The following is a 20,829-nucleotide window of genomic DNA, read 5'->3' as shown; positions in this document are numbered from 1 at the left end:
GATGAATGGCCATTTCTTAGAGATGGCCTTTTTTTTCCTGTTCTCTGCCCAGGGTTTGAATTAGATTTCCACAAATTGCATTGCATTGCTGGCAGAGTCCAGTCCTCAAGGGTGCTTTATATATTTTTCTTTCAGCAATCCCTGGTCTTTGGCATTCCTGAGTTTTCACATGACTACAAGTGACCTCTTAACGCCTGTCTTGTTGTATGTTGCAGTACCCACTTTGTGCTGCCTGTGTGCCTTTAGAATAGGCACTAAATCCAGCACCATCCCTGGAGCTACTTTTCCCTCGGGCTGGGTGTTTTCTGTCGCTCAGCTAGATCTGGAGTGGTGATGTGGTACCCTGGGAGGCGTCGTGCTCTGCCTTTCTAGGTGGCAAACGCCACGTAAGGTTTCCTGTCATGCAAGAGAGTTTTACTGTCTGGGTTGTGATCACTGTGGAAGGGAAAGCGTTCTGAGCTACTAGCCTTTGGACTCCGTATGGTCCCCACTCTGCCATGACTAATGATTTAGTCTGCAGCGATCATGAAGCCTCTCTGCATCTCAGATAATCAATCAGCAAAGTGACTGGATTTGATTAAGTCTAAGGTTTCTCCAGTGCTTCACGGATTTTAAGATTATGGCCCACTGTCTCCAAGATGGTAGCACTGTAGCACTGTTGTCCCATTGCTCATTGATTTGCTCGAGCGGGCACTGGTAATGTCTCCATTGTGAGACTTGTTGTTACTGTTTTTGGCATGTTGAATATACCACGGGGAACTTGCCAGGCTCTGCTGTGCAGACAGGACACTCTCGTTAGCTTGCCGGGCTCACCGAGAGGGACAGAGGAATCGAACCCAGGTCAGCCATGTGCAAGGCAGTACCCGCTGTGCTGTTACTCCAGTCCAAGGTTGGAATATATAGTAAAAGAAAATGATTATGAAGTTAATACTGAACTAACTTACTTTTGGTTTTGTTTGTTTGTTTGTTTGGGGGCCACACCCAGCAGTGCATGGGGTTTACTCCTGGCTCTGCACCCACGACTCACTCCAGGCTGGCTCGGGAGACCAGATGGGGTGCCTGGGATTGAACCTGGGCCAGCCGTGTGCCAGAAAAGCACTCTACTTGCTGCATACTGCTCCAAGCCCTAAATTTCTTTTTTCTGCACTTAACAAAAAGTTGTGTAATGCTCATGGAGGAATAAAACCATGATCTTTACAGTAATCTTGACATTTGCTTTTCTATAGGATAGAAATAATTGCTTATAGTGAAACAGTTCTTAGGTAGGCCTGTGAAACTGGACAACATTATAAGGATATGAATATTTCTTATTATTTCTTGGTTTGGGGTAACTTTTCTGAAAAGCCATAATAAGACCAAACCCAAAATTTTATTTAACTAAAAATATAAATATGAATATGACCCTAGGGTCTGTAGCGATAGCACAGCAGGTAGGGAGTTTGCCTTGCACGCAACTGACCCGGGTTCGATTCCCAGCATCCCATGGTCCCCTGAGCACTGCCAGGAGTGATTCCTGAGTGCATGAACCAGGAGTGCATTGCCAGGTGTGACCCAAAAAGAAAAAAAAAAAAAGAAATATGAATATGATCCTAGCATATAAGTATCTATTTTCTGTCTAAGTGTATAATAGGAACCAGGAGGTTCGTCATCCATAATTATGTTTCCATAATGTTTCATTAAGGGAAATATAGGGACATTTAGCAAAACACTACTAATTTCTAAGATGATACCATGGAGGGTAACCATTTAATGAGTACCTGCATAGACCAAGTACCTTATTAAGAACTTCATATACATTTTGATTTGGTCTATAAACAATCTATGAAGTAAGTATTATTATCTTCATTTTGAAAATCAGGTAAATGAGTCAGTGAGGTTCCACAATTTCATCAAGATTACAGAGCCAGTCTGAAGAGGACTTGAAATTCAGTCTGACTCAGTCTAACTTGGAATCTTAGAACCTCTTCCATGCCCTATATTACAGACCTCCCTAAATTTGAAACTTTCCTAAATGGTAAAGTCAATCTCTACTTTTATATTTTCCATTTTTTTTTTTTGTTTGTTTCTAAGATAGACCTGCACCGAAAGGTCCCTTTCCTTCTAAGCCATTTGGAAACCGCCTGAACTAACTGACCTTTTTTGTTTCCTGGCCACTAGATGAAAACATATGTTTGAAAGCGAGATGAAGCCTCTCCCTGGAGCCCTGGCCGCCCGCCTCCGCCCGGGCTGTCTTCTCTGTAACTTATCTCTCTCTTCTCTCTCTTCTGGCCCCCGTATGTTCGTAGGTGGGGTGGATCCTCTCTATCCTGGATGAACTGCAGCTGAGTCCTCAGCCTCCGGTGGGGGTCCTTCCTCTGGGAACTGGGAATGACCTGGCTCGAACTCTCAACTGGGGAGGGGTAAGATCTGTTCTTGGGGGCTTCCATGTCATCCAGCAACAGGGGGCCCAATCCATACCTGTTCTATCTGCAGGAAAATGTGCTGCAGCAGGGCAAGAAATGTTAGACTTGTGAACTAGTGTCCCCAGACCCCATCATTTGACCTGCTCATCTGATGCATTGAAACTTAACAGTCGTCCAGAATAGAAGGGCACATTTCAGGGAGAAAACGAAACGAAGAGGATTAAAACACAGCCCTGGAACTATCTATTGTTGGGTGAATGGGCCTCAAGTCTGAGTGTACAAATCTTGGGAAGACTTTCAATTGAATCTGACCTGAAGTTTTGGGCAGAATAGCGAATCTGGTTCCGATTTATAGTTTTCCTTTGGGAGAAATTTGTTTAGCATTTGATTTTTCTGGTCAATATTATCATGATCTCATCAGGAGAGGGAACTGATGGTCTCTTGAGCATGGAGCCAGCTTCAGGAAAGCAGAATTAATGGACGCAGGTCTTCTGGAAAAGCTGTGTTTTTAACAGTACTGAGATCAAAAGAAGGTACTATATCCAAGTATATGAACTTCACCAGCTTTTAATCTGCTAGTGTGAAGCCATCAGTTGGACTGGCTTTCTTGAGAGTCATCTTCAGACGTTGCATATAAGAATTAGAACTTTGCTTCAGTTCACTTCCCATAGGTGAAAGTTATTTCCAGATCTTGGTTTAATTGACCAACTATAGTTTTGTTTTTGTTTTTGTTTTTTTAAGTAAGTGTAGTATAAATAATGAAATATTTATCTGAAGCAACTGGCATACTGCCATTGCTAATTTGACATCCTATGATTCAGATCGGCGATGTCAACATCTTCAATAATCATGGTGTTAATAATGAATCCTCAAAGGGTAGGTAACTCCCTAACAGAGAAATTCCTAAGGAGTTGCTTGCTTTATGATATGGAAGAAATTGTGTCCTGTCATAAGCTTAAGGAGAGGTGATTGAGATGGAATGTTAACAAGAACAAATTGTCTATCCTATGATGCTCTCTTTTCTACAAGTTGTGTCTCCCTAAATTCCACCAGTAAAACCTTGCAGAGTCCTATTGTGACTTTTACAAAATTAGCATCTCATCATGGCCCTCCGTAATCCAACATGACGGACCAGTAGTTCTTGGTTCCTGGTGCTGGAAAAATTATTCTTAAACTCATACCTGTTAGAACTAGCATTTCTGTGTACATAGCCTATCACTGTTGTCTTAAAATCTAAGCACCTCCAGGCAAAACAGCATGGTCTCTTAGTTTTGCTAATTCTGCTATGGAGACCCCTCGCAGGGGGACGCCTCCTTGTAGACAATAGCCCTGATGACACTGTGCTACTCTAGACATCATGGCTGTGTTCTTTGATTCCTCAGGGCTACACAGATGAACCTGTTTCTAAGATCCTTTGCCAAGTAGAAGATGGGACGATTGTACAGCTAGATCGCTGGAACCTCCATGTGGAAAGAAACCCCGACCTGCCTCCAGAAGAGCTTGAAGACGGCGTATGTAAGGTTAGAGAATCATTGCTTCAGCAGAAAGACTCTTGAAGCATGTACCTGAGCCACTGGAAGTGCATGCATAGCTCTGGACTCGAGTGCTATGAGATATTAGGGTTGTCTTTGAGTTTCTGGGTACCAGGGCTCTGCATGTAATGCTCCAGTGATACAACTCTAGATTTTTCTAAAGACCAAGGATTTTCACCTGATTTTCCAGAGTTTAAGAATGCCTTATGCCTTATGTCTTTAGCTTCCATACCAGATACCATAAGTGTCATGGCAAAAGTCAACCTATGAGAAGATAAGGATGTAGATGTTACCAAGCTTTGGACACAATGCTTCAGTAGCAAGATAATTCCATGATATTTCTGTTCTGGCATGAAATATGACTTGTGTTTAAGAAGCACTTTTTCTTTTTATTGATTTTTACTTAGAACACTGTGATTTACAAAGTTGTAAATGCAGTTGTTTCAACCATTTCATGTTCCAACACCACTAGTATGACTTAAGATGCATTATTGAATCAGTTTCTTCACTTGGTTGGCACTGAAGATGCACCAATAAGTGCTTTGAATTAATACTTTCTCTTCAGTAAATGAGCTTTGGAATTGCCTGTGACTATTGTCTTAAATTTCGACTATAATAAAGGAAACAGTGGAAACTTAGTCTTGCTAATTTCAAAATAAGCAGAGAAATATAACAAAAGGGCTCTTGTAGAAAATAGCTTTGAGCATCTAACTCACTGTTCCAAAGAGTAGTGGGTGTGTCTTTTGATTTCTTGGAACTGCACTAATGATTCCTCAAGGCTAAATTTTTATTTCAGTTCCACTCAAGACAAAGGGACTGAGTGATGCATAGGTTTATGCAGAGTTTCCATGGGACATTTCTTCCCCTAAGTTTTGGCTTCAATTTCAGATAAATGTAATAGGTTTCTGAGTAACAAAATCATATTCCACAAGTGTTTTCAAACTTTGGTAGGCATAATAATTTCTGAGTATAACTCTAAAAAGCACTGCGAGGCCCAGTCCCCAGATTCTACTAAGTAAATGCAGGGTTGAGCCATACGATCTGTGCTTTAAATGTCCTACCTGTTGGATTAGATTATGACACTGACCAAGGTCAAGGTCTCATAGATATTTCAACCTTAACATTTAATATTGTCGACCAAACCAACTCCCAATTATTCACTGGCTCCATGAATCCAAATCAATGTGGCAGACATTCCCATTTTTTTAATTTGGATAAGATATAATTAAACAGATTTTGTTCTTTTTAATTTGTTGTCATTTGGGGGCCACATCTGACGGTGTTCAGGCCTTACTCTTGGCTCTGTGCTCAAGGATCACTACTGGCTCTGTTCGGGGTACTATGTGGTTTCCAGGGATTGAATTTGGGTAGGCAGTGTGCAAGACAAGTGCCTTACCCATTGTACTATCTCTTGGGCCTCTAAATTTATTTTGTTTTGTCTTTCTCTGCCTGCCCTCCACTGCTGCTTATGTTGTGACCTAGAAATTATAAGGTGTCCACTCCATATCATGATCACTCAGCTTGTCTCGAATTTCTAAGACTACAATATTTAAGCAAGTACCATCTTGGAATCTACATATTTCTAACATATCCGACTAACAAAATATTGGTTAAAAAGCAGTCAAAGTAGAAAGAAGTGTTCCATATGGAAATTTTAGGGCCTTTTCCTCACCCCACTTAGAATGAATGGTTAGGTCCTCAATTGGAATCTATATTTAATTTTCTTTCTAACTGCTTAAGAAATGGAAAAACTTCTTGAAGCTGCCAGGAGCATTAATCCAGATAATTAAAGGGCTTTGAAAAATGGAATTTTGAGAAGATGTGTAGGAAATCAGGGCAATTTTTTTCCTGGAAAATATGAATAAGAACTTAATAACAGACTAAGTGGGGATATTATTTAGGGAATAGTGACCAGATGTTCTCTTTAGTTATCAGTGGATGCTAAGACATGGGTTAGAAATGCAGCCAAAAGAACATAAATGGTAGAAACGAACCAATTTGGGCTTTTGGCAGGCTCGCCAATCCTTGATGTCATTACTAAGAACTGGTGTTTTGTGTAAGTACAGGAACTGGACATTCTCAAATATGAAGCCAGGAGAGAGACATGATTTTGGCATTGATATGTGCATTTAGTTTCTCCCTGTTCTCCAGTCAGTTATAGATGTTTCTAAGCACTTATTTGACCTTCCTAATCATAAGCTCTGACACTCAGGTTTTTCAATTTTTTATTTTTCTGAGAGAAAAAGATAATTCAGTTTATTTCTTTCAGGATTAATCTGCCTTGCCCTCACTCAGTCTCATTTCTTTCTCCTTAACGGGATACTTATTATTATGGTCAAATAGGAAATATTACTGATCAAGGGCATAGGAATGAACATATATAATACATTTACTTTTGAAATCATTTTTAACTTTTATTTATTATCTACTGGCTTTTTGGGTCACACCTGGTGATGCTCAGGGGTTACTCCTGGCTCTGCACTCAGGAATCACTCCTGGTAGTGCTCAGGGGACCATATGGGATGCCGGGCATCGAACCCCGGTCGCCTGTGTACAAGGCAAATGCCCAACTCACTGTACTATCGCTCCGGCCCCTACTTTTGAAATCTTGAGGGTTAACTACTTCTTTTGGTGTTGTAGTGCCAGATATCAAACCCAGGTCTCACACACGCAAGGCCTGTACTTGACTGTTGAGCAGACACTTATCTTTAGTAGAAGAGAGTGTGGTTCAATCTGGAGATAAATCTGATTATGACTTGGAAACATTATCCAAGCAAACATAAAATTATCTCTCTAGTTACAGAAAGAAGTGAAAGAACCAACATCTCTCTCCTATTATATTCAATCTGCTTTTTCAATTGTTCTGACATTGAACTGAAAAAAGTCACATCAGTTTGGCAATTTGAAAGCAAGATTTCAGATGCTGAGTTTTTTTTTTTCTTTTAGTGACCTTGTAAGAATGACAGAGGGCATCAGGAAAGAAAGCTAAGACTTAAATTTAGATATTTTGCAGTCTTATTGAACAGACAGGTTTTGTTAGATTATGTAGGAATGTGAATAATACTGATATAGTTTTCCTTTCCACCCTACATTGAGAATAGCTGAATTTCTGCCAAACTCTTATTGCCTATATGAATCCCGTCCCCCCCATTCAAAAAAAAACAGTTGAAAACAGGTAGAGTATGCCCATCAAATACTCATTTTGAATTGCAACATTAAAATATGAACAGAAATTCTTGGTGAAAATTTATATACTGATAAAGTAGGTTGGACATAATCTTGTCATTGAATTTACTTTGTAAACTTGCTCACCCTCTCATTCTTTGTGTTACTAATGACATCTCTTAGCTTAATATAGTTCTCCTAGTACATAAATAATTTCTATTGCTATTCCTGATTTCTTAAATTATTTAAAATTCTTAGTGTATTATTTGACTGGAGGTTTCCTAGTGAATGAATTATTTCGAATGCCAGTTCCTGGATGGGAACACCTTCTACCCAAAGTTTGACCTAAGGGACTTCTCCCTCCCAAGGACTTACCCCGGGGACAGGTGTCGGACCTGAGGCTCGATTGCTCTCTTTCTGCCCCAGCAATGCATCCGTTGACCTTTGCCTTTGTGTTCATCCTTGCAGCTTCCCCTGAATGTGTTCAATAATTACTTCAGCCTTGGATTTGATGCCCACGTCACACTGGAGTTCCATGAATCCAGAGGTGAGGAGAGCATCCCATTTCCATCTCCCGGGGAGGGAGTGTCCAGCAGGTGTTTTGCATGTTCCCTTCTGTTGGTCTATCACTTGGGTGTTGATGGTGCTTGTCAGTATTGTTTCATTTTAACCTTCCGGGTGAGCCTGGTAGCTGGACATGACAGGGACTTCTTGCAAAATGGGATTTGGAGACGTAGCTGTTTAAAGTCTCAGGAATGGTAGAGAGGAACGGATACATCAGCTCCAGGTCTCTGCTCCTCTCCTAATTGGACTAGAAATGGTGAAGTGAGTGAACTACTGAGTTTAAAAAAAAAAAAAAAAGATTCCTTTCCCCCATCAAAAAAAAAAAAAGTCATTGAGATACTCATGGCTTCTCAAATAACAAATAATTAAATTCCAAAACTTTATAACCAAGATCACTTAAATCTGGAAGCAAAATCTCACAGTCCACCCTGAGTGTGATAAATGGGGGCTAAAAGCATCTGGAATAACAGAGAAGTGATGGTTCTGGTTTCCAGAAAAGGTTTGACGGTAGTTGGGTTGGGGTAGAGATGAAGTGCCATCTCGTCTTGGTGGATCACTGGGGGTGAACAAGACTGAGATAATTCCCAGTGCTAAGAGATGGCATGAAGGTTGGGGGGTAAAGGTGAAATAGATTTTGAAGAAGAAACAAGGTGAAATAATGACACACACTTAAATATTTCACCCAAACTTCTTACTGTTCTTCAGTCAGAGCAAATTTAAGGTTGCAGCCGATGCTTGTAAGCCTGAAGTTTTTGCCTCTTACACTTATGATTTTTTTGAACTCAGTTTCTCTCAAATTGTCTTCTTGTTACTGTGTTTATATATGTCTCCATAACTGTTTTATACCTATCTTTATGAATACGTTACTATGTAATCCAAATAATGCTAGGCTTTAACTTAGTAATATTTTTTTTTAGATAAAACTTACAAGTGAGGGATGATTTTCATTTTTCCTTCTAGCTACTATACAATCAAATGTACATGGTTTTAACAATAATATTTGAAATGTGAGTTTTCAAGACTAAATTTCAAATGTGCGATAGCACAGTGGTAGGGCATTCGCCTTTCACGTGGCCAACCTGTGTTTGATTCCTCCGCTTCTATCAGAGAGCCTGGCAAGCTACCGAGAGTATCTCGCCCACACGGCAGAGCCTGGCAAGCTACCCATGGCATATTGGATATGCCAAAAACAGTAATAATAAGTCTCTCAATGAGAGACGTTACTGGTGCCCGCTTGAACAAATCGATGAGCAACGGGATGACAGTGACAGTAACAGTGACAGATTCCAATAATGGCCAGAAAAAAAATCTGCAGACACTTTTATGAATGTAGGCTGAGGATCAGAACTAGAGGGTTCTTAGAGTACAAAATAAAGTGAACCTTGAACATATGATTCTCTTGAATTGACTTATTCACTTTGGTAGACATCACCAGTCAAGATTTCTGAGGTTTGGGACCTAATGCTGTGTCAGACAAAAGCAATAGTGACTGAGTCAGAAAACATGAAGTCATGAAATTTGCATATAAGTGGATCAACATGGAAAGTATCATGCTGAGTGAAATGAGTCAGAAAGAAAGAGACAGACATAGAAAGATCGCACTCATATGTGGAATATAAAGTAGCTGAGAGGTACAAGCTTACAATGTTGTGATTCCTGGCAGACATTTCTCTGGACTTAGTTACTAAAATACTAAAATACAGAAATCCAAAACTATGCTGCTGCTAGTGCGGCCTCCTGACCTCATATCTCTTCATTCTCAGCAATGGAAAACAAATTACCAAATGCTTTCTTTTCAGCAGATCGACTTTAGGGGGGAGAAACTCCAAATCAATAATAGTGAATTTTTTGTTTAAATATTGAATGTAATCAAAATAAAGTGAAAGTAAAGTGAAATTTACCAGTTACACATGCGGGGTGGGGGGCTGGGGAGGTGGGGGGAAGGGGGGAGGTATACTGTGATTCTTGGTGGTGGAATATGTGCACTGGTGAAGGGATGGGTGTTTGAGCATTGTATAACTGAGACTTTAACCTGAACGCTTTGTAACTTTCCACATGGTGAATCAATAAAAGAATTAAAAAAAAAAGCAATAGTGACTGAAGAGAGGGTTATAATTTGGCCTCTCTTTCTAACAGTCATTACATTGCAAAGAAAGACTGGTTGTTAACAAAATCTCAAATATCAAATATCAAATTAAAAACATCACCTTACACTCCCCACCTCCCTGGTAAGGATGGTTCTTGTATACTTAAGACTCAGGGGGTATTACACTGAGGCCAATGTTTCTAAGCTGCTACACTTCATGTAAGGAAGTACAAAGTTTGGGGAATTAGTGGAGATTTGTATTCATTTTCTTACCCCATTTTCTTTCCTGTATTCTTCATCAAACTTTTGGATCTGGCATTCTTAACAAAAATTCTTAAGTTTCTTAATAATACTTGTAGAGTAATACGATTATTCCTAGTGTGTGAATCTCCCAAAATAGACATTCTGGCATGAAAAGAAACCAAAATGAGTAATAAGTGGCAAAAAATACAGCTCATTCAAGGGAACCTACTATTTTGTCTAATTAATTTGAAAGTATTCTTAATGGTGCATTTCCTTGTTCTCTGACAAAGCTTCCATGCCCTCAAGTGAAAGGTGATCTGAAAGCTATCAACATAGACAAACCAGGTCTAGGAGAGAATTTTTGTGAAGTAGTGAATTAAAAAAAATTTTAAAATATACTCATTGTGGTATGTGTGTATTGTTTTATATTGTATGTGATTATAGCACTGTCATCCCGTTGTTCATTGATTTGCTTGAGTGGGCACCAGTAACATCTCCATTGTGAGACTTGTTGTTACTGTTTTTGGCATATTGAATACGCCACGGGGAGCTTGCCAGTCTCTGCCGTGCGGGTGGGATTCTCTTGGTAGCTTGCAGGGCTCTCTCAGAGGGATAGAGGAATCGAACTCGGGTCAGCCACACGCAAGGCAGACACCCTACCCGCTGTCCTATGGTAGCCTGGTCCAGATGTATCAAACAAAAATAGTCCCACTACTTTGTGTTGTTTATCTTACACCACCTTTATTTATTCTCTTCAATATTCTATTACCCTGACTCAGTATAAATTCTCCCATATCAGCTCTTTAGTAGCTTGTTTTTCTTGAGGGCTCTGCCTAACCTGTTGGGCAAATTCATATCTTAAAATCGCATTAGAAGATATGCACCAAGCCTCAGCAATAAACCAGGAAAAGCACAATGTTTGGTATATTTTAACAGTTTTTTCAACCCAGATTTGATTCCTCCATCCCTCTTGGAGAGCCCGGCAAGCTACCTGTATATTCAATATGCCAAAAACAGTAACAAGTCTCACAATGGAGACATTACTGGTGCCTGCTTGAGTAAATCGATGAACAATGGAACGACAGTGCTACAGTGCTGCATCTGGACCAGAAGACCAGAAGACAGACTTTTTTGTATCTGCATATCTATACCTTTTACATTAAGTAAAAATAATTGTTTATGGTAAAAGTATAGTTGCTAGAGCTGCTATTGTTTTGTCTTTGAATTTGGACCACAACCAGCACTGTTCAGTGTATAAAACACAAAAATAAAAAGAAAGGGCACTCAGGCGGCGAGGCAGGCGAAGGAAGGAAGAAGGCCAAACTGGTTACTCGATCGGTTTATTTCATGTCCATCTCCATTCTCCTCTGATTCTCCTCCTGCTTCTTTCTCCCCCATCCTACTTCATTCTCTCTCTCTCTGCCTCTCTCCCGGCTCTCGGTCTCTCTCTCGATCTGTGGATCTGGCCCCCGTGGATCTGGCCCCTGTGGATCTGGCTCCGTGGATCTGGCCCCCGTGGATCTGGCCCCCAACCCACTCTTACAGCCTAGTTAAATCTCCACAGCATGAGGGGGTTGGGGCATACACATAGGTGTGGTCAGCAATAGGGTAAGGTTCTTTTCCCTCAGGGGATGCTTCTCCTAGGACTTAATTCTCTTTCAGCAGGAGGATCCACCCAAGGGCAGAGTCCCATGAATGTGTTTCTCTTCTCCTCAGCCAGCAAACATATAAGAATTCATAATATTAATTATTTTGTATGGACACAATAAGAGATGCATTAAAGCTTATAGAATTGCTCTCCTGGGGCCATCTCAATCTCAGACTACAGTGCTCAGGCCAGATCAGTCTTTCCTATCCCTGGCAGGGTCCCAGTCTCATAATTACTATTGGATCATGACAGCATTTGTCTATGATCAAGCTCTTAACTTATAGTTAAGAATTAGGCACTTTGGCCAGGCCCATCTCGATGCCAGGGTAGCACATAACTCACCGCTTGCCCTGGATCCTTCCCGTCCCACGTCGGGGACCCTACTTTGGGGTGCTAGGAACTGAGGGCAACTGAGGCTTAAGTGGAGAAAGCAGATGCCCAGGAGGGAATATTGAGGCCAATTAAGTCTTAAGTTATAAAAACATAATATTGTCTTCTTGTGTCTATACAAAAAAGACATAGCTTTAAAGTAAATTATTCAAAAGGCATAAAGAGGAGAGAAAGGCAATGTTATAATATTCAGTGTCCTAGGAAGTTCTGACCTTACCAATTAACAGAGTTTGATTAAGGGAGGAGCAGATAAACTGGTAGAAATGGTTACAGATAAACAAAGGAATGAGAGTGACTCGGGAGCACTTTGATGGGTGTGACTGATAAACCTAAGCTCCTAGTGGCAAGGGGGAAAGGACAAACCAATGATATCCAACAGCTCAGGGCTTAAACTGGCTGTGTGCTCAGGGATCTCTCCTGGCAGGGCTCGGGGTACCATACGGGGCACCAGGGACCGAACCTGGATTGGCTGAATACAAGGCAAGGCCGTTGTACTGTTGCTCAGGCTCTGATATTCTTTATCAAAACAATCTTTTGTGTGGTTAGTTATTCAAGAAATATAAAGCTCCACTGCAGAAGGAAAAAGAAAGATAGAAAGATCACACTATCAATAAGAGTTCATTATTTTTATTCTTATTACTAGGAATAATAGTAGATAGTGATTTACTCAGGTCAAAAAGATTTATAGTTGAAACAATCATATAGTCCTTCACAGTTTGAAACTGCATGGAAAATTATTGTATGATTTACCATAAAATAATTGAAGGGTGATATCTAAGAACCATATGCAAAATGAAATGAGCTTTAATACAACAACCTATTAGCTAATAGTAAAGTTAAATATGGGATTTCACTTGGGCAGAATATTTAGATGTTTAATTGTAGTGTCAGGTTTGGGTATAGACATTACATACTCCCATTGGCATGAGACAAATGAAGATTTTTTTTCTCTTTGGGTAACACCTGGCGATGTACAGGGGTTACTCCTGGCTTTGCACTCGGGAATTACTCCTGGCAATGCTCAGGGGACCATATGGAATGCTGGGAATTGAACCCGGGTGGGCCGTGTGCAAGGCAAACGCCCTACCTGCTGTGCTATGACTCCAGACCCAAGACTAATGAAAATTTTACATTACTCCTTAAACTGTATTTCTTTAAAGAAGGGATAATTAGGCTGACATTCTTTGAGGCAGTTTATTGGCAGGAAAATGCTTTTTAAATGCTATCTGAAATCTGGCAAGAAATAAAAATAATCTTAATATTTTGGTTGACTTTGTATATAAAGAACACAAAGATTTGAATAATCTGTTTCTTTATTTGATTAGAAGGAAGCACACTTTATTTTGATTAGAGAAGAGAGATGCTTTTTTTACTTTTCTCAAAGTTGCTAATCCACGCATGGTTGAGCTGTTGTTACTTGCATATCAAAAAAGGTGCAGTCATTTGGAACATAATTTGTAGATATAATAGGCTTGGTCATTTAATTGTCAGTTGGAGTGTTGCCCAGTATTTTAAGCTTTATTGCTTTAGGACAGGACTTGAGGAAGTACATTAAAATATTCCAGTCTATTAATATACAGTCATGTTAACAATGATTATGCTTATCGGGTGGCAAAGTTGGGTCTCACTTTGCAAGCTATATGGATTAGATTGTTATTTTTTGGACATGAAGGGTATTAAGCACATCAAACCTTTAATGTGATATTAGATTTAAATTTTACTACCTGATTGAAATTGCTTATTATACAGAGGAGTTGAACCTTATGCTGCAAGGTCAAGGAAATACAATTAGACTCTAGAGGAGGCAGCTTTTAAATTTGATTTAAGATTTAGCATTTTCCTTTTATATACACAGACATGCACGTCAGCATGTTTCAAATGACACGTTACACGATCCACATAAAGAGCTGAATAATTCCTTTTAAAAAAGTATTATTTGCAATGGTTTGCTAAATTTCACTATTACTGCTTTTTTTTTTCTCTTTTGGTGAAGGATGCAGCCAGCTTTTGCCTAAGCATTGAGACTCAAGCACAGTTTACCTCTGAGGAAACTTTCACTGACGGTTTCTTTCTAAAATCTTTCTTCTTCTTGAAGTTTTCTTCAAGTGTCAGTTATACCCACATCTGAGATATTTTTTCTTGTTATACCCTTCAAATGTGACTTTGTCACCTATGACATAGATATCTTTTTTATATATAAATTGACATTTTACTTTTTCAGACCCCTCTCCCGACTAAATACCTATTTTTTCATTCCCCCATTTTCAAATCAGTGGCTTTTCCTATAGGTGTTTGTTATAGTAATAGACTGTTTAATTGGGAGATGAGTTCAATATATAAAAGATAAGTAACAATAAGAGGAATATGTATATAGATAGATATAGATATGTATTTGATATATATAACTATACATATACATATTTGGTTAGTTATAGAATATATATAGATATAAAGAATATATATAACTATTTGGTTAGTAGAGGTTTGTTTTATAAATAAACAATTTATAAATGATGTAGAAGTTCAGTGAGACTGTTGGCAGGGAAAAAGGCATAGGGGAGATTTTTAATAAAGAAATGGCAATAGAACAGTTGGAAGTTAAAAAAATGAGCATAAATTAGACCCTGCCTTTCTCAAACAGTGGGTTACAACCCCATGTATACTGGAAAATTTGTCAGCAATGAAAGCATTTCTAAATGTGCAATGACCAAAAATTAATTCAAAATCAACCATATAATGAGTCTGAAATGTTTCTGGTAGCACTTGCCAATGTTGTATTTCTTGGGTGAAAAGAGATTGTGCAACAAATAGGTTTAAAAAACCCTGAACAGACAGTAAATAAAGTGGCAAAGAACATTGTGAACAGGAAAGAAAAGAATAGAACAGAATGACAAATGAGCCTATTATAAAAATGTTCTTTTAAAAATGTTAGATAACCAATCCATACATAATAAAAATTTTTTGTGATGGTATTGGAAAAAAGATCTTTGGCACAAATTATATTGGAAAGAGGGAAAGATTTTTCAATTTGTGCAATTTGAATTGAATATGACAATGTTATTATAGGCGTGGATTTTGAAATCATTTATGTACTCATGATAACTGAAGTATTAATATTGATTAAGTATACTAGGGAAGGAATATAGAAGTGTGTGAGTTATATAACATTAAAAATAATTACTTCTTTTTATAAATATAGTTTTTTTGGCAAACATTTTAACATAATCTTCAGTTAAATAATCTATGAAGGGTTAAATAAAGATAAGTATATTGAATTTATTATTTAATAATTACAAGGGTAAAGTTTATGCAAATCTCTGATTTAGGGAGCCTTGCTTGTCAATATATAAAGTTGTCAGAAGCACACAAGTAGACAATGTAATGATCCAGTTTTTTTTTTATATAATGTAGGAGTACTGCTATTGTAATAATCCAGTTTTCAAAACTTGAAAATATATCTCACCCTGTGGAACATGTATTAGACATTTTGTTATCTTTCACTCTACTTGAGTTATGTTAGATAAGAAATGCCTGATACATCTTTATGTTTGTTTAATAATATCTCAATATCATAAGGACTGCAAAAATTTATTACTTCATTATTATTATTTTGCATTATATATTTTCAGGAGTATAAAAGATTAAAAATACTGAGTTTTCAACTACTTGTTCTATATTTTGATGTAATTTAACATAAATATCATAGGGTCACTTAATTTTTGTTCCATGTAGTCTTATGACTCCATTCATATTTTGTTTTAAGATACAGTTGTTAAGAGGTAGATTTGACTCACATTTTGGCTGATAGGCTTCTTATGTCCACATGTTTGGGTTACCAGAATGTTGGCTTTAAAATTATAGTGGTTATATGTTAAAATACTAAATTTAGGAGAAGGTAAACTGATACATCTTTCGTGAACTTCTTTCTTAACTGATCTTATTTGAGGTCTCAAAGAACTTTCTGTTTAGCAGAGGACTTTGGCAGAAAAATTGTATTTCACTAAGCCATGACTTTTAAAACTTTATTCTTTCTCCTGGGTGTGTGTGGGGGAAGGGAGGATTTTCATGGGCGATCACAAGGAAGGAGTTACTACTTACAATTTCTAGAAAAGGAAGCATATATGAACAACCTTTAAAAAAAGAAGCATGGAGCCGGAGCGATAGCACAACGGGTAGGGCATTTGCCTTGCACGCGGCCGACCCAGGTTCGATCCCCAGCATCCCATATGGTCCCCCAAGCACTGCCAGGAGTAATTCCTGAGTGCAAAGCCAGGAGTAACCTCTGAGCATCGCTGGGTGTGACCCAAAAAAGCAATAAATAAATAAATAAGGAAGCATATAAGAAATGGGTTGTGAGCTAAGCAGTCTTTGAGGTCCTTTGTAACACTCTTGATAGTCACCGAGCAAATATGTTCTTGCATGATTAAAAGAAAAATCTTATGCATGTATGTGGACAGAATGCTAATGCCATGTGAAAGTTTGTGTTGGAGTCACCATACGATTATGTAAGCAGAAAACAGTATGTAAGCCATGATGAGTTCAAGTATATCAAACAAAGATGTACTTTCTTCTTTGAAAACACATTTGGAAGATTGTAAGGTTGGCTTAAAGTAGAATATACAGGAGTGTTCAACAGGGCCAGTGAAGAGGGAAGGAAAGCTCAGTTCGACAGGGGGCAGGAGTTATTTTGTCATATGAAGTAAGTTTGTGTTTCGATCTATCCCAGAACTAGACATGTCAGGCAGAAATGAAATATTTGAAATGGAATTGAAGCTAGATAGCCAAAACAAGTATAGATTCAAAACCAAGGGATTAGGGTCCCATTCTGGTGTCACATAGGTGATTGTGTTGTGTATAAGAATAGATGATGTATTAATCAATGGAATGAAATATATTTTATCATTATAAATGGATTCACTCATAATAAAATCATTTAGATAATGAGATTTCAAAAGTTTGAGCTAATGAGATTTGGATGGGACTTTTGGAATTTGAATTGGCTTATAAAAGAATAAGACCCCTAGGGATTTGGAAGGGAAAAACACATTTTTCCTCTGGAAGAATGTGAACCATGAAGTAGAGGCTAGACGGTGGCAAGTAGAGCCTTGGTGTCCATAGTGTTGCCCATGTTATACTTTATTTATTTATTTATTTATTTATTGGGGGTCACACCCGGCAGTGCACAGGGGTTACTCCTGGCTCTGCACTCAGGAATCACTCCTGGCAGTGCTCAGCGGACCATATGGGATGCTGGGAATCGAACCCAGAACCCAGGTTGGCCTTGTGCAAGTCAAATGCTCTACCCGCTGTACTATCCAGCCCCAGCCATGTTATACTTTAAATGGTAAAATAATATTGTAGAAATAATCAAGGTTAGTAATTGGTGGATATAAAATAGGTAGGTTATCCTGGATTGTCGGGGTGGGACAGTATACCAGGAGCTCTTGAAAGTCGTGGAAAGTAATTAGATCTGAGGCAGAGAGGGAGTCAGTTCTCCAAAGCACTGCTGACGTGCTTAATGTGCCGTTGCTGACTTTGACGACTGAGGGAACCATTAGTACATGCAGGAATCCTCTGGTGTTGAGAAAGGATAGTAGCCAGCAGCCAGTCAAGAAAAAGGCCTTCACTCTTACATCTTCAAGGAAGTAGATTCTGCCAGTAAACTGAGTGAATATGGAAATGAGTTATTCCCAGAGCCTTTTAGGATCTAGCAAGCCCATACCTCATTCTGTCTATCTATCTATCTATCTATCTATCTATCTATCTATCTATCTATCTATCTATCTATCTATCTATCATCTATCTATCTATTGGGGTTGGGTTATGCCCAGCTATGCTTAGGGCTTTGTCACCCCTCGTGGTGCCAGGAGACCATATGTGGTGCTGGGCATTGAGCTGGTAAAGGCCATGTGCAATGCAAGTGCCTTAGCCCCTATACTATCTCTCTAGCATCTATACCTTGTGTTTTTTACTCATTAAAAATATAGGTAGCCCAGGTTCGATCCCCAGCATCCCATATGATCCCCTGAGCACTGCCAGGAGTAATTTCTGAGTGCATGAGCCAGGAGTAACCCCTGTGCAATGCCGGGTCTGACCCAAAAAAGCAAATATATATATATATATATACATACATATATAATTACATATATACATATATAATTATATATAATATATACATATATGTAATTACGTACATATAATTTATATGTATAATTTATATTACGTACATATAATATGTATAAATTATATGTACGTAACTTACAAAAAAAATTTATGTTCCAGAATTGTGGGCTCCTTTTTCTATTTCTCATTCTAACTCTTTAAGTGGTTGGATCTGTTTTTCATTTTTTTTGTTACTTAGGCCTTATGTACTTATGATAAAATGCAAAGCAACAAAGATTCTTTCATCTTGCCTCTGGGTCTGTAAAGCAAGAAAGAATCTGAAAAGTGGAACTCTGACAGTGGAACCCAAATATATATATATATGTATATATATATATGTATATATATATATATGTGTGTCAAGGAAGAAGACCAGTCTAGATTATCATTCAACAGCACTATAAAAAGGATGTTCTATGTTGCTAAGCTTGCAGGAATAGGAAAAAGACATATTTGCTAGTAATGTTCAACAATATTCACTGTCACTGTCATCCCATTGCTCATCAATTTGCTTGAGAGGGTACCAGTAACGTCTCCATTGTGAGACTTGTTGTTACTGTTTTGGGCATGTTGAATACGCCACAGGTAGCTTGCCAGGCTCTGCCGTGCGGGCGAGATACTCTCGGTAGCTTGCCAGGCTCTCCGAGAGGGGCAGAGGAATAGAACACAGGTCGGCCTCATGCAAGGCGAACGAACGCCTTACCACTGTGCTATATTATATTATAAATAGTTAATGACATAAACCTGACATGGTGGAAGTTTCTGTCTCACTCTCTCATGTGACTGTCTCACTGTCTCAGGAAAGGAGAATGGTCAGTCTAGAAATGGTAGCAAGAGCCAAGATGCTTCTACCATTGGGGTCTGGATACTTTAATTTACTGAGAATATTTCTTGAGAACCCACTGCGTGCTTTTCTATCATCAAGGTTAAAGTGAATGTGAGAATTTTGGCCCCTTCTTTATTTTGTACATTTCTCACATTTCTCTAGTATTTTGTATCTTTTTCAAAATTAGTACCTTGATAGATATCTCTTCGAAGTTTACTTATTTGAATATTGTCTAAATTACGTTTGTGGTGAATATGCTTATAAACTGAATAACATTACCAAAAACTTGGTTAAAATATTTTTATCCTACTTTATTTTGGGCTTTACAGAACATATTCTGTCTCTTGAGAGTGGAAAATCTATTTCTTTAAAGGAAAATAAAATTTTTCAATTTTTAAGACTCATAGGAAAATATTATAAAGATGTGAATATTTTCCAAACCATACATAAATTATATGTACGTAACTTACAAAAAGTAAATGTTAGTAGTTGGTATATAGTTCGCTTAATAGCTTTGGACATTGGTGCCCTGAAAAATTTATGTTCCCAGTGGGCTCCTTTTTCCATTTCTCATTCTAACTCTTTAAGTGGTTGGATCTGTTTTTCATTTCTTTTGTTAGTTAGGCCTTATGTACTTATGATAAAATGCAAAGCAACAAAGATTCTTTCATCTTGCCTCTGGGTCTGTAAAGCAAGAAAGAATCTGAAAAGTGGAACTCTGACAGTGGAACCCAACTAAATCTGGGTCAAAAGTGTTGTAAGTGGAGCTGGAAAGATAGTATAGGAGTCAAGGCACTTACCTAGTTTGGATCGTCCACTTTGGCTTTCTTTGGTTCAATGGTTTTGATATATAAATACACCCAACTCCAACTCTCCAAAGAGTCTGAGGCCCTGGCTTGTGTCTCTATTACTTCCTGTCTGGTTTTTTTTTTAATTACTTTCCTACCTAGGTTTCCTGCCTTCCCTATCTTTCTCAGTTCTATAGCTCCCCCCACCCCATATTTTTGGCTATTCTTGGGAGTGCTCGGGCTTACTCCTGACTCTAAGCTCATGGATAACTTATGGTGGAGCTTGGAGGACTGTATGGGATGCTGGAGATCAAACCTGAGTCAGTTGCATGTAGGCAAACACCCTACTCACTGTATTATCTCTCTGGCCCCATAAAACACTTATTGATAACATGCATTTCATTGTCCTGATATTCTATAGACCACTAAAAAGTGAAGTCACCCAATATTTTTCTTTCTTCTTCTGGCTTACCTTTGCTTAATATGACATCCCCCAATTTCATCCAAGTGTCAGCAAATTTTATGATTTAATTGTTCCTTAAAGCTGTATAGTATTCCATTGTGCATACATTCCATGCCTTCATTATCCACTTATTTATCACTGAACATCTAAATTGATTTCATATCTGAGCTGTGGTGCTAAGAGCTGCAATGAATAATAGTGTGCATATGTCATGTTAAATGTATTTTTGTGCCCCAGTGCTAGATACCAAGAAGTAGAATTGATGGGTCATATGACAAATTTATTTCTACTTCTCTGAAAACTTTCCATGCTATTTCCCACAGGGTTTGAGCCAGACCACATTCCCACTAGCAGTATATGAGAGTTCCTTCTTGACCACCTCTCTGCCAACACAGATTATTTCCAGTCAATTGGGATTAAATATTTGTACTCAGAACATCAGAAAAAGGTTTATTATCCAAGATATATAAATAACTCATAATTATCAAAATATCTCACAAAGAATATAAAATCCCCAAACCATCAAAAATGGGGAGAGAAAATGAAGAGAAAGATGGAAG

General features: G+C 38.4%; 1 protein-coding gene across 11 annotated transcripts in view; it reads left to right on the top strand.

The window, feature by feature from the left end:
* DGKI (diacylglycerol kinase iota) overlaps positions 1–20,829 on the top strand; it is a 482,969-nt gene that overhangs the window by 274,062 nt on the left and 188,078 nt on the right. For all 11 annotated transcript variants that reach the window (XM_055142753.1, XM_055142758.1, XM_055142729.1 and 8 more), the window contains 3 exons: positions 2,286–2,399; positions 3,785–3,922; positions 7,568–7,646. In XM_055142753.1, coding sequence (XP_054998728.1) covers positions 2,286–2,399; positions 3,785–3,922; positions 7,568–7,646 — 331 coding nt within the window. The remainder of the gene's footprint in view (positions 1–2,285; positions 2,400–3,784; positions 3,923–7,567; positions 7,647–20,829) is intronic.

Source organism: Sorex araneus, chromosome 1 (genome assembly GCF_027595985.1).
Source record: "Sorex araneus isolate mSorAra2 chromosome 1, mSorAra2.pri, whole genome shotgun sequence".
Taxonomy (NCBI): Eukaryota; Metazoa; Chordata; class Mammalia; order Eulipotyphla; family Soricidae; genus Sorex; species Sorex araneus.
Note: the sequence above shows the minus strand (reverse complement) of the source record. Positions and strands in the feature narration are given on the sequence as shown.